Below are 12686 nucleotides of genomic sequence, written 5' to 3' on the forward strand. Positions count from 1 at the left end.
CCCTCCTTATGACACGCGTTCGTACGGGATTAGCAGTCACTCTACTGCACTATGACCTCAAGTCAACCTGATTAAAAGTCCCTGGTTCAACACTGAGGTAGTGGCGACGAGGACGTCAGCGTCTGGGTTTTGGGGGGAATGCAGCACAACCTGTCACCGGTCAGCAGGAAGCCTCTCAGCCCCCTTCGCCGGGTCACCATTGAAAAGCTGGCTCTCTGCATGTCACCGATCCTGCAAACTGTCACTTTTCTTTCCAGGGTGCAGCTGGGGAAGAAGGGAGTCCAGGGCCAGCCGGGCCCAGAGGTGACCATGGTGCTCCCGGGCTCCCCGGGCCTCCTGGGTCAGGGAAGGATGGAGAGCCGGTGAGTCAGGTGCAGAGTGTCTGCGTCCAGGACGGCCAGGCTAGACTTAGGGAGGGAAAGGGGGAGGGGAAGGGATACACTGGCTACTCTGCGGAAAGTGAGTCCTGGCCAGTGGGCTTGGGCTGGTTGGGAAGGGGTGTGGCGTGGGGAAACAGCGCCCTCTGGTGCTGCAGGCCAGCGTGGCAGGTCGCCGGGGTGGATGGCTTGCTGTGTGCCAGGCTCTGGGCCAGTGCCGGACACAGAGCCAGACGGGCGTCCAGCAGAGCTAAGCATGGCTGGGGCCAGTCGTGGTTGTGCCCACAGAGAAGGGGCTTCGGGGTCCATGTGCCGAGTAGCGTTTGCGAGACCCTCCAGCCTGAACATGAAGACAACATCCCCCGGGGTTCCCCAAGTCTTGATAGGTGAAGGAGGAGGAGGTCGGGCCTTGGCAGCAGGGAGCCCTGCTCTGAGCCTGGCCTCGCCCTCACATACAGGAGCCCACGGAGGGACGCAGGGTCTTCGGTGGGAGAGCAGAGTCAGAGAGACCGAGGGATGAGTGCAAAGTCACACAGCAGCGGCCAGGGGCGGAGTCAGGAGTTCCATCCCAGGGCCTTGTGGTTCAAACACAGGCTGTTTCCTCTGTGCAGACAGCAGGGTGCACAGCTGGGGGGTCGTGGTTGGGCAAGAACTCACTTCCGCTCCATGACCATCCTTCCTCTCCCCAGGGGCTTCGTGGACCACCTGGCTTACCCGGGCCTCTCGGAACAAAGGTACGTGTTTATCCGAACCAGCCTGTGGGTTGCTTAGAAGGAGACTTTGTAGAATTTCACTGTAAGCATCCCTGGTCACCTCCCTCCACCTCCACGTCCCTCCGCTCCTCACACCCCTCTTGATGAAAGGCCCCCTGACTCTGTGGTTTTGAGGTCCTCGCCCACAGGGGAGCTTTATGAATATTTGATGACTGAATGGACTTGCACAGGCTTTCAGCTGGCGGAGCACTAGGTCTTTGCATTATTAGTTGAATTGTGGTCAAAGATGATCCTCACATTTCAGGTGCTCAACATGCTGAATGGGTGGGGGCACCACTGAAGCTTAGGGGGGTCGCCTCGGGGTGAGGGGTGCAGAGAGCCTGGGGTGCAGTTGACCAGTCAGGTTCATCTCCGGGGGACCCAGGTTCAATCATGCTGTTTCTTTGGCCAGAGGGAGGCCTTGTCCTATTTAAAATGTGAGATGTGTACACAGGTGACCCGTTGCATTTGTAAATTAGAATGTGGTTTGGAAACGATGTGGTTTCAGTAGTCGGGCGGCATTGGGAAGGTAAGCTGGGATTCGGAGAGGTCTTTAGGTGGAGAATGGGGAGATCAAGGGGGGGTAGGAGGGTGGAGAAGGGAGTGAGAGAGGGAGGGAGGGACCAGAGAGTGCCGGCTTGTGCCTGCCCGGCTGCTGTCCCTGGTGCTGACGAAAGCTCTGGGGGAATTGAGGAGGGGTCTGTCTGTTTCAGCCTGTCCTCCTTACTGACAACGGCAGGGAGACGCACAGACGCCTCCTTCCCTCCTGTGTCCAGAACTGAACAGGCTTCACCTTCACACAGACCTGGGTTAGGATCCCAGCTCCGCTGCCCAGCAGACTGCCCACTTTGAGGCTCTTTCTTTCTGACCCTCTGTTCCTTTTCCGTGTAAGGGTGTAACCCCCCAGCGGGCTGACGGGCACGCCCCTGTGCTCAGTAAATGCCGTTCTCCTTCTGCCAACCCACCCTCCTCACACGCTTTCTGCCCGGACGCTGCTGCCCTGGCCCAGGGTGTCCGCAGCAGAAAGGGATGCTAACGTCCGCATCGCCCATCCTGCCTCCCGCGCTGCCATTTTTTCTTAACCGTGAGCCTCTTTGCTCTTGGTGACACAGCATGAAGGCCCTTTGTTCTTTCTTGGGGCTGCTTTCTAACCATTTCAGTCCATTAAGCTGTGGGGTGTAGTTGCCTGGGGAGGTGTGAGCATGACCGCGGGCCACACACTTGCAGAGGGGCCAGACCACCCGCAGGAGGGAGCTGTCAGTCTCAGGGGGTCGAAGTTCGAGCTGGGCTGGGGGGTGCCTGTCTATCCCATCTCCTCCTCGGCAAAGAGCGGATTGTGGTCAAAGGCAGAACTTAGTAGCCCAGCCAAAGGTGAGTGAGCATAGGTTCATTTATTGTGGCCTCCAGGAAACGGTTCTTCAAGGCTGTGCCTTATGCCGGGCCCTGCCCTGGGCACTGTGGATGCACAGGTGTACAGACGGTGTGCCCAGCATGGCGTCTCGGAGGAGTGTCAGGGACTTGACGGGTGTTTGGTGAGTTAGTGGATACATGAATGAAGGGACCATTCCTACTTGAAGTCGGAGGGCCAGGCAGACGGAACGGGAGGGCAGTGTGTGAAGGGTAATGAAGATACCGCAAATACCAGCAGGAGGACAGGGAGGAGGGCGGGCGGAGGTGTGTGGAAACGGGCAGTGAGGGCGGTCTCAGCGGAGGGCTGGGTGTTTGGCAGCTCGGCGCCTGTGCGGCGGGGGGCGCTCTCTCAGGGGAACGGGCGCGTCGGGGAGCAGGGGCTAAACAGATGGCTCAGGGGAATATAAACATGGTGGCAGGTGTGGTTTAGCTCATCAGCATGAGGCAGCCTTGGGAAGAAGGGGCGCCTAGCTAGAACCCGACATTGCCGTGAGAAAACCTCCATTAAATCCTCCATTAGATTTTTTTCTCTTTTGTATTTTTCCAAAGTGAGAAGCAGGGACGCAGACAGACTCCCATATGCACCCGACCGGGATCCGCCGGGCACGCCCACCAGGGGGCGATGCTCTGCCATCTGGGGCGTCGCTCTGTTGCCACCAGAGCCATTCTAGCACCTGGGGCAGAGGCCACAGAGCCATCCCCAGCGCCCGGGCCATCTTTGCTCCAATGGAGCCTTGGCTGAGGGAGGGGAAGAGAGAGACAGAGAGGAAGGAGGGGGGAGGGGTGGAGAAGCAGATGGGCGCCCCTCCTGTGTGCCCTGGCCGGGAATTGAACCTGGGACTCCTGCACGCCAGGCCGAGGCTCTACCGCTGAGCCAGCTGGCCAGGGCCCATTAAATCCTTTGAAGAGAACCCGAGGTGCAAAGGGAGACAGGTTGGTCTGGTTCCTGTGCGTTTAGTTCAGTCCCTGACCTCTAACCCTGCTGCTGAAATGGTGACAATATGCCTGTCATACCCAATATTACACAGTCTCTTATTTTTTAAAAAATGAGTCTTTTTTGAGATTCAGGGGACTTTGGGAGAATGTTCTATTTCCCCCCCCAAGTGATGAGGGTCCGAAGGCGTGGAGAGGGTATGGGTTTTCCCAAGCTTGCAGAACCAGCTTGACAGTCCCGAGACTGGACCCAGAGCCACCCGCCTGCCGGCCTCAGGTCGTCCCGCCTGACCCTCCGCCAGTGGGTCGGGTCGGGTCAGAAGCCCTGACCGCGCCCATGGCACCTCCCCCTGCACCTCCTCGCTCCTTGACCCGCCCCTCTCCTCATCTTCCTCGACCCGCCCCTCTCCCCGTCTTCCTTGACCCGCCCCTCTCCCTGTCTTCCCTGCGTCAGGGCAGATTTCCCTGCGTCCCAAGCACGCCATGTTCCCCCTGGCAAGTCACACTCTATATTCTAAAGAAACAGCAGGCACCATCTGGGACCTGGAAGAGAGTTTCAGGAGGGGATTGGGCAGAGCTGAGGGCGGTGCAGAGGGGTGCTGTCCTGCTCATGAGGCAGGGCGCCCGTGGGCCTGGAGGACAAACTCATTATTCACGGGGTTTTTTTTCATGCTTAAGAACATAAATCTTAATAAAGCCAAGAGTTGCCTAGCAATGGCAGGGCCTGCCTGAAACCCACCTCTGGCCCGTTACCTCATTGGCCCTCCCTGTGACCTCCTAGGACGCTTCCCATCTATGGTACAACTGATCCCGTCCCGGGGAGGCCAGGGGCTCCCACAAGGCCGCCTGCCGTGCAGTGGGAGGCATGGCTGCAGGTCAGCTGGGCGAGCACAGCTGCTCAGCCTCTCACTCAGAACTGCGGGGGCCGCGGTGTTCCGGTTCCATTTCCTTTGGGATTTGAAAGGGTAGCCGACATGTGTGCGTGCGGACGACACTCCCCGTGGTGTGCGCGGCGGCCCTCACCGCCATACAGCGCATGAGCACGGCCACCCCGGAAACGTGTCGCTACCCACGCCACGTGGGCTGACTCAAGCCGGAGAACAGCCTGGGTCAGAACAGCGGGGTCTGGCCGCCCCCTGAGGTGCAGTGATCGCCTTTGAAACGGTGGGAAAGAGGGTACACCTGTCTCAGCTTCCTTCTCCAGGCAATGGCAAACACCTTTCCTTCCCTTTCTCTCTTCCTTTCCCCTCTTTTCTCTTCCTATCAAAGTCCAGATTGACAGGCGCCTGAGCACAGCCACACACAGGCACCTCCGCTGGCTGGCCCCGAGGTGGAGGGCGGGGCCAGGCACCTTGCGGGCACTCTGGCTGCAGGCTCTCATTAAAGGGGCCAGACACCTGCGTCCACGGCAGCTCCTCCACTCCCCACCCTTTGTCAGTAAAGGGACTAAAGCTCACAGAACTTGTCACAACCTTTAGTCGACAGTGAATCCGTGTGGAAGCCAGTACTGACACCCACACTATGAACCTCTGAGCGTGAAGGCAAAGGTTAGAACTCGCTCACCCTTGCCCTCCCACAGAAGAGAGCCCCAGGGCACATTATCAGGGAATTGATGAGTTCAGTTTATTGGCGATACAGGAACTGAGCTGACATGTGGGTACAGGGTCCAAGCTGGGGTGTGGTCAGGCTGGGGACATGGTGAGGTCTGGAGAAAGCACAGCGAGATTGGAAGCTGTGGTCACACGGAGGGGTCACAGTGTTTTAACCACGTTGGAGTGAGGTCGGGGCGTGGTCAGCCTTGAAGGAGCTCGTGGTCACGGTCGTGGCCTGTGCCCGTGGGCGGGGGCTGGACGGTGGCTGCAGCGCTGGCTCTGGGAGGGGCCGGTGGTCTGCCCTCGGACAGTGAGAAACGCGGGAGCCTTTGAACCTTCACCCTCTCCTCCCCAAAACTGACCTCTGGATTTCACTTTCTCTTTCTAGGGGGACCGAGGCGCACCAGGGATCCCTGGCTCTCCCGGCAGCCGTGGCGACCCGGGCATTGGGGTGCCCGGCCCTCCTGTGAGTCCTTGTTCCTCTCGCACTTCCTAGCTCAGGGTCCACCCGGCCGGTCCCTGCTGGCCCCCAGGTGGACCCGGGACCTTCCTGCGGGCACTCCTGTCCCAGCCAGCCTGGCAGGGGTCACTGGTCCCGGGGTGTGTCCACTGTCACTGTCAGTGGGCATTAGGCTTTTGGGGAGACCGAGATTTGTCTACTTCAAAGAGGAGAAAACAAAACGCATTTTTTAAAAAGATGTGGGACAAGCTTGGCAAAAACCGAGTGACCGCCAGTGAGACGTTGGTGGGGGTGGGGCGTGATGTGGCGGGAAGAGCATGCTTGCTTGTGTTCCAGGCCTGAACGAGGTCGTTGCCCCCTTCCTCCAGTTAGTACCCAGGGGAGGGCATGATGCCACCAGGAAAGGTGTTAGTCTGACCCCCGGGTGAAATCTATGCCTGGCCTCACACTGGTGGTTAGGATGGATGAGTAACTCGCGTCAGAGTTCGGAGAGGTGATGATTTCAGCGAACGTAAAATCTTTGAGTGACCAGGGGTCATCGAGATCAATGCCTTCCAGAACCCCGTCCAAGTTGGATATGGCTGTCAATATCTTCAACCGGCCTCCACCCCAGAGCAGCAACTTCCAACCTTTTTCTTCTCACAGCACACAAAAATCCAATTACCAAAATTCTGCAGCACACCAGAAAATCATTGCTTGCTGATCTGACAAAAAAAAAAAAAAAAAAAAGTAGATATAATTTGGCCTCGTTCACACCGGATGGCTGTTGTTGGTGTTGCTGCTATCATTCTTTTGTTTATTTCACAGTTTAAGGGAAAAAGTGGTCTCTATCCCTGACCAGTTGAAAATTTCTGCTCTAGACTTCTTTGAAGCTAGTATAATATCTAGAGCTGAGGTCTAGACTGTCGTCTGCACAGAGAAGAGACATTTAGAATTACGGTCTCAGTGTTCTCCTCTCCTCCCATCGCCCCTAACTCTTCCCTTTGCCCCCCCTCCCCCCTCCCTACCCTGTAACGGAGGGGTAACCTTCAGAATTGATGGCCGGGGTTCAGTCCTGGGGTTTTATCTCCTCCTGTTTGGTCTCTCCTTGGCTCAAGACACAGACACCTTACAGATGCCCCTTATAATGGCATTGGCTTTTTTCCTGACAGTCCGGTTGTCTCGGTCCACTGGGGCGGCTGTAACAAAAATACCGGGACAGGTGGCTTGTAAACAGCATTTGTTTCTCCCAGTTCAAGAGGCCAGAAGTCCAAGGCCAAGGTGCCGGCAGAATCGGGGTCTGTGCCCCTCTTCCTGGTCCGTAGACGTAGACGATGGTCTTTTCTGTGTCCTCACGTCTTAGAAGAGCTGGGAGCCGCTGCGGTCCCTTCTGTCCCAGTGCCAACTCCCGTCACGCACGCATTTCACTCCTGGGACCTCGCCACCCCCTAGAGGCCCCCACCTCCAAACACCATCACGCTGAGGGTGCGCTGTAGTGTTAGAGTTTTAGGGAGATGCTCACGCTGAGTCCCCACACCTGTCTGACTTATCTAGAAGGAGCCCGAGCTCCCAGCCGCTGAGCCTCACCGCACCCAGACCACTCCTCGTGCCACTGCTAGACTCCACTCCCACCCAGACGCACGATAGAATGTGGCCCCTGGTCGCCGTGACCTGGGTGTCATGACCCAGAGCAGCACCTGGCCGGTTTCCGCTCGGTTTCGCTCGCAGGAAATGCGGACCTCAACCAGGAGCAGTTAAAGCAATGCCGTTCTGCATTGGTCCCCCGGAGAACTGGCTAGGGGACTCTAACTTGTCACCCAGAGTATCACTCGTCAGACAAACAAGCACAAGTCCCGTCCCCTCCTCTTCCCCTCTGGGGTCTTCTCATGTCCTGGGCTGCCCCTCTCCCCGATATTCCCCTCCCCCCCACCAGAAATGACCACCCCCCCTCTGGGGTCTTCTCATGTCCTGGGCCTGCCCCTCTCCCCGACATTCCCCTCCTCCCCCCCCACCGGAAATGACCACCCCCCCTCTGCAATCTTCTCATGTCCTGGGCCTGCCCCTCTCCCCGACATTCCCCTCCTCCCCACCGGAAATGACCACCCCCCCTCTGTGGCCTTTCACGTCCTGGGCCTGTCCCTCTCCCCGACATTCCCCTCCTCCCCACCGGAAATGACCACCCCCCCCTCTGTGGCCTTTCACGTCCTGGGCTGCCCCTCTCCCCGACATTCCCCTCCTCCCCACACCGGAAATGACCACCTCCCCTCTGTGGCCTTTCACGTCCTGGGCCTGCCCCTCTCCCCGGCACTCTCCTCCTCCCCACCGGAAATGGTCACCTCCCTTCTGCCCCTCCCCTTGCAAGGGGGGACCCAGTGGCCCTGTCCCTTCCTAAAGGTCCCTGGAAACCAGGGGAGCGGGTCTGTGGGACCCCCTCGGAAATGTCAAGTTTTGGTCTGTCGTTCTCAGAAGAAATCCTCAGCTGGAATTTCTGATGAACAAGCCCTCCGCCTCCTCACGTCCACTTGATCTCTTGCCCTTGGCTGTTTTCCTCGGTCTTTGGGTCCCTGGAAGGAACAGAGGTGGTGAAGAAACGCAGGCGTTCAGACATTGTTCCCTGGGAGGCCCTCCTTAGCGAGGTCTGGACGGGCAGTGGCTGGGATTCGGAATCCCGGGAATTAGCCCCTTAGTGCAGAGCGCTGACCGTGAGGGAAACTGAGGCACGGCACCCAGGGTGTTTCCCCTCCATCACTCAGCGTCCCTGCGCGTCCCAGTGTGCTCCCTCGGGGGTCACCAGATCAAGCCCTTAAGTAGAAAGCCAGGTAACGGGTGGACACAACTCACCCCCCCCCCCCAGCTCAGGGCCAGCTAACATCACCCTTCATATATGTTCCTGCCTAAGTGATTCCACCCAAAAAGTAATGGGCAGCGTCCAGCCAGGAGGCTGTTCATCAGCTCTGTAGTGTCTGTCCCCCACTTCGTCTTGATGGGGAGCTTCCGTGGTGGGTGGAGCTTATTGAACTTTCATAACTCCTGTCTTGGGCCACAAGCTCCGAATGGCCTGGATATCTGTGTGGATGGTTTGGGGACGGGTGTGTGGAGAAGGTGAAGAAGGTGATGACGGGGGTATGAGTTCCCGGAGACTCAGTCGCCCCCTTTCCGGGAGCACTGCCGTTTGCCAGGAGGTCTCTGTCTGGTCCACGTCAGCCCTCGGTCCTGTGGAAGCTGGCCCACTGTTCTGCGAAGGTCTCGGCTCTGCAGGAGCACCTCCGGGGACAGGATTCAGGGCAAGGGGTGCGCTGGGGGAGTGAGTGCAGAGATCCCCACTCAGGGAGGACGGGGAGGGAACAGGAGGGAAGAGAGGGTGTGCTGACGCGTGAGTTCTGCTGTGGCAGCTGCGGCGTCTCCACTCACCGCCGGCCTGGAGGGGCAGTTGAGGGCTGTCCTGCGGAAGGGCGACTGAGCCGCATGGGGCTCCAGCCCTGCTGGTCATTGGCTGATGGCTGCACCCTGCGGAACTGACTCCCAGGACGTCCGAGCTTGCACTGTGCTTGGGCCAATACCCTCCTTCGGCTGCAGCAGGCCCCTAGGACAGACGCCTGCAGCAGGGAGGTGCCAGGCCACCCCGTGTCCAGGACGTTTAGCCAGGGCCCCTGAGGGTGTCTGCTACGAGGCTGTTTTCCAGGGAATCAAGCTGAGGTTCAGAGGCGAAGTGACTTGGCCAAGGTCACACAGCTAGGCCAGGGCCAGGATGCGGGGTACTTCCCACACCCTCCAAAACCAGCGTCCTTCCTGCATCACCTCGTCTGTGGCTTCGGCCGGAGGAGCAGGGTACTTGACTCTGTGAAGTGCTCACAGTAAACCCGGATCCGGTCCTGTGAGCTCTCCTGTCCTTCCTCCCGTGGCTGGATGCCCAAGGGCTTTGGCATCCAGGAGCTGTGCGGACTCCAGGAGGGGAGCCGGGGCTTCTCTGCTGACCTCCGTACCATCTCCAGTGGGAGGATGGGTGGGGGCAGTGGTTGGGGTTCTGGCCTCTAGCTCCAAGACTTTAGCAGAAAACTCCTTTAATCTTCAGATTGCTTCTTATCTGCCTTTAGCAAGGTCTGAAATGCTTAACAATGACCCCGCCCTGGCCAGAGGCAGATCGAAGTGCTGATGAGTTCACTGCACCTGCTGGGGGCTTCAGGGCTGCAGGGTGGATTCCCTCTGACTGCGCAGGACTCCGCCCCACCTCTACATGTCAGTTTTCCCATGATCAAGTCCCAGCAAGTTCTCCTACTGCCCCCCCCCACCTGGACTCTCACCTGGACTCCCCACCTGGTCTCCCCACCTAGTCTCCCCACCTGGTCTCCCACCTGGACTCCTACCTGGTCTCTCCACCTGGACTCCCCACCTGGTATCCTCACCTGGACTCCCCACCTGGTCTCCCACCTGGTCTCCCACCTGGACTCCCACCTGGTCTCCCACCTGGTCTCCCACCTGGTCGCCCACCTGGTCGCCCACCTGGTCGCCCACCTGGCCTCTCCACCTGCACTCCCCACCTAGACTTCCCACCTGGACTCCCCACCTGGTCTCCCACCTGGTCTCTTACCTGGACTCCCCAGCTGGTCTCCCCACCTGGTCTCTTACCTGGTCTCCCACCTGGTCGCCCACTGGCCTCTCTACCTGCACTCCCCACCTGGACTCCCACCTGGACTCCCCACCTGGACTCCCCACCTGGTCTCTTACCTGGACTCCCCACCTGGTCTCCCCACCTGGTCTCTTACCTGGTCTCCCACCTGGTCTCCCACCTGGTCTCTTACCTGGACTCCCACTTGGTCTCCCACCTGGACTCCCACCTGGTCTCCCACCTGGTATCCCACCTGGTCTCTTACCTGGTCTCCCACCTGGTCTCCCACCTGGACTCCCACCTGGTCTCCCACCTGGTATCCCACCTGGTCTCTTACCTGGTCTCCCACCTGGTCTCTTACCTGGTCTCCCACCTGGTCTCCCACTTGGCCTCTCCACCTGGTCTCCCCACCTGACCTCAGAACCTGCTCTCTTCTGTCTAGTCCAGGGGTCTCAAACTCAACTCAGCATGTGGGCCGCAGAGCAAGATCACAGCCGTTCGGCAAATACAAGTAGGCCCCTAGGCTTACTTAATTTTATCCAAAATAATTTTGAACTTCGTGGATTAGTCTGCAGGCTGCACAAAATTATTCGGCGGGCCGCGAGTTTGAGACCCCTGTCTAGTCCCTCCTCCACACCAACCAGGGCCTGGGCCTGACTGCCCGTCACCTGCTCAGGAACCTCGGAGGCCGCTGTCCCCAAGGGCACCGCAGCCCTGCTCACCCAGACGCAGCTGCCTGGCACTCCAGGTGTCAGAGAATGGACACCTGCCTGAACTTCTGCAGGCGTGTCCTTGCCCTATCCCTTCCTGTGAAGGCCACCGTCCCCCAAACTGCTTCCCACCCGGCCCCCTCGGGGTGACGGCGCCCCAGGCTTCAGACCGAGCCAGCAGGTCTGGCATGTCAGCCTTGACCCATCGGTCCTGTCGGCTACCACAGGGCATTTTCCTCACGCCTCCATCACTCCATGGGGGCGGCTCCGCGTCCTGCCGTCGGCCGCCCCTGAGCCCCCCCGCGGAGCTTGACACTCAGCACCCACCAGGCAGATAAAAGGCAGTAGAGAATAAAACTCACCGTGTTGTCAGGTACCAGTCTATGGGGGGTGGGGAGGTGATCAACCTTTAAGGAAGGGAAACTGATTTTACAGGACGTTATAGCAGAGAAAGGAGAGCTGAGCCTCTTCAGAGCCCCCAGGGCCCTCACTCCTGTGAGTGTTCACTCGCTGTCATTGTCAGCAAAGAGCAGAAGTGCTCACAGTGCCGGTGTGTGCGGTATAAGCATGTATGTCTTTATATGTGTGCATGCGTCATGCGCGTATGCTGTGTGTGTGCATGTGTGCTGTACATGTATATGAGAAAGTTGCATTCTGTTCTATTCTATTCTATTCTATCCTATCCTATTCTATTCTACCCTATCCTATCCTATCCTATCCTATATTGGAGAACGCCGGGTATACCAGAAGTAGGCATCTAGTTAATTAAGAGAAGCCCAGGCAGCCACACTCCGCTTCGACAACCAGGGTTCCTGCCCAGGGGTCAGCGCTTCCTCCTCCCCCCCACCCCGCTGCCCTTCATTTTGGAGTAAACCCCAGACACGTATCACTTCAGCTGTAACTACTTCAGCATGTATTAGTAAAAGGTAAGGGTTTTCAGTGGAACCCCAATTTCACAGCCACCCTCCTGAAAATGATTCTATAACCCGATCAAATAGCCTGTCCGTGTTCGAGTTTCCATTTATGCCACAAAGGCCGTGCTTCTGCACTTTGCTCTTGTTTGGATCAATATCCCAATAGAGTAAAATGCAACTGGTTGATTTTTTTTAATTCTTTCATTAATATAAATCTGTATGTTTATATAACAGAATCAAAGTATAAACCTATATATATGTAAATTTATAGATTCATAGATTTTTCCCTTCATGCTTTTCTTTTTCATTTTGCAATATTTTTACACTGATGGAGCAAGATTTCTGTTCTGATCTCCTGAGCTCCTGGTTTGATCCCATTGGCTGATTTAATGGTTTAACGCACTGCTCTGCCCCGTATTTTCTGTGCGTTGGCATCGGGCCCAGGGGCTCCGTCAGACTCAGTCTTGATGTTTTTGGTAGGGCGGACCCCACAGTTCGTGCGTCCCCCCCCCCCTTAGGAGGCATGGCTGTCTGCTGGCCTCACCTGGGATAGTCCCAGCCCTCGATGTCCAACACTTAAGGCAGTTCACACATCAAGGGTTGCCATGGGCGCTATTCTGGTTCTGTCCGTTTGTAAAATACGTTCACTAGAACCCTTCCATGTGGGGGAGCGCCGACCCGTTCACAACGTGGACACCGGTGGTGTGAACCCCACAGAAGGCAGGGTACAGATTCTCCAGCCTCCCCCTTTCCTTGTTTCCAAACAGTGACTCGGTTTCCCAGCAGCTTGTGACAATAGTGAACTAGGTGTTTTTGTTTTGTATGAATAATTTTGCACTCATAGATTTAAACCCATTTGATGTTTTAACACATCACGATTATTCTCCCGGTGATGCTCAAATCATCTTTGCCATTAGGAGCCTGACCAGCCCAGCTCTCTTCCCCAGCCCCCT

At 57.6% G+C, this 12686-nt stretch overlaps 1 protein-coding gene across 1 annotated transcript in view; it reads left to right on the forward strand.

The window, feature by feature from the left end:
• The window catches only part of COL22A1 (collagen type XXII alpha 1 chain), a gene marked incomplete at its 5' end in the record, with an annotated part of 208790 nt that overhangs the window by 140067 nt on the left and 56037 nt on the right, over window positions 1-12686 (forward strand). Inside the window, 3 exons of the mRNA XM_066266381.1 lie at window positions 258-362; window positions 1067-1111; window positions 5453-5530. Of these exons, the coding sequence (XP_066122478.1) occupies window positions 258-362; window positions 1067-1111; window positions 5453-5530 (228 nt within the window). The remainder of the gene's footprint in view (window positions 1-257; window positions 363-1066; window positions 1112-5452; window positions 5531-12686) is intronic.

Source organism: Saccopteryx bilineata, chromosome 3 (genome assembly GCF_036850765.1).
Source record: "Saccopteryx bilineata isolate mSacBil1 chromosome 3, mSacBil1_pri_phased_curated, whole genome shotgun sequence".
NCBI classification, from domain to species: Eukaryota; Metazoa; Chordata; class Mammalia; order Chiroptera; family Emballonuridae; genus Saccopteryx; species Saccopteryx bilineata.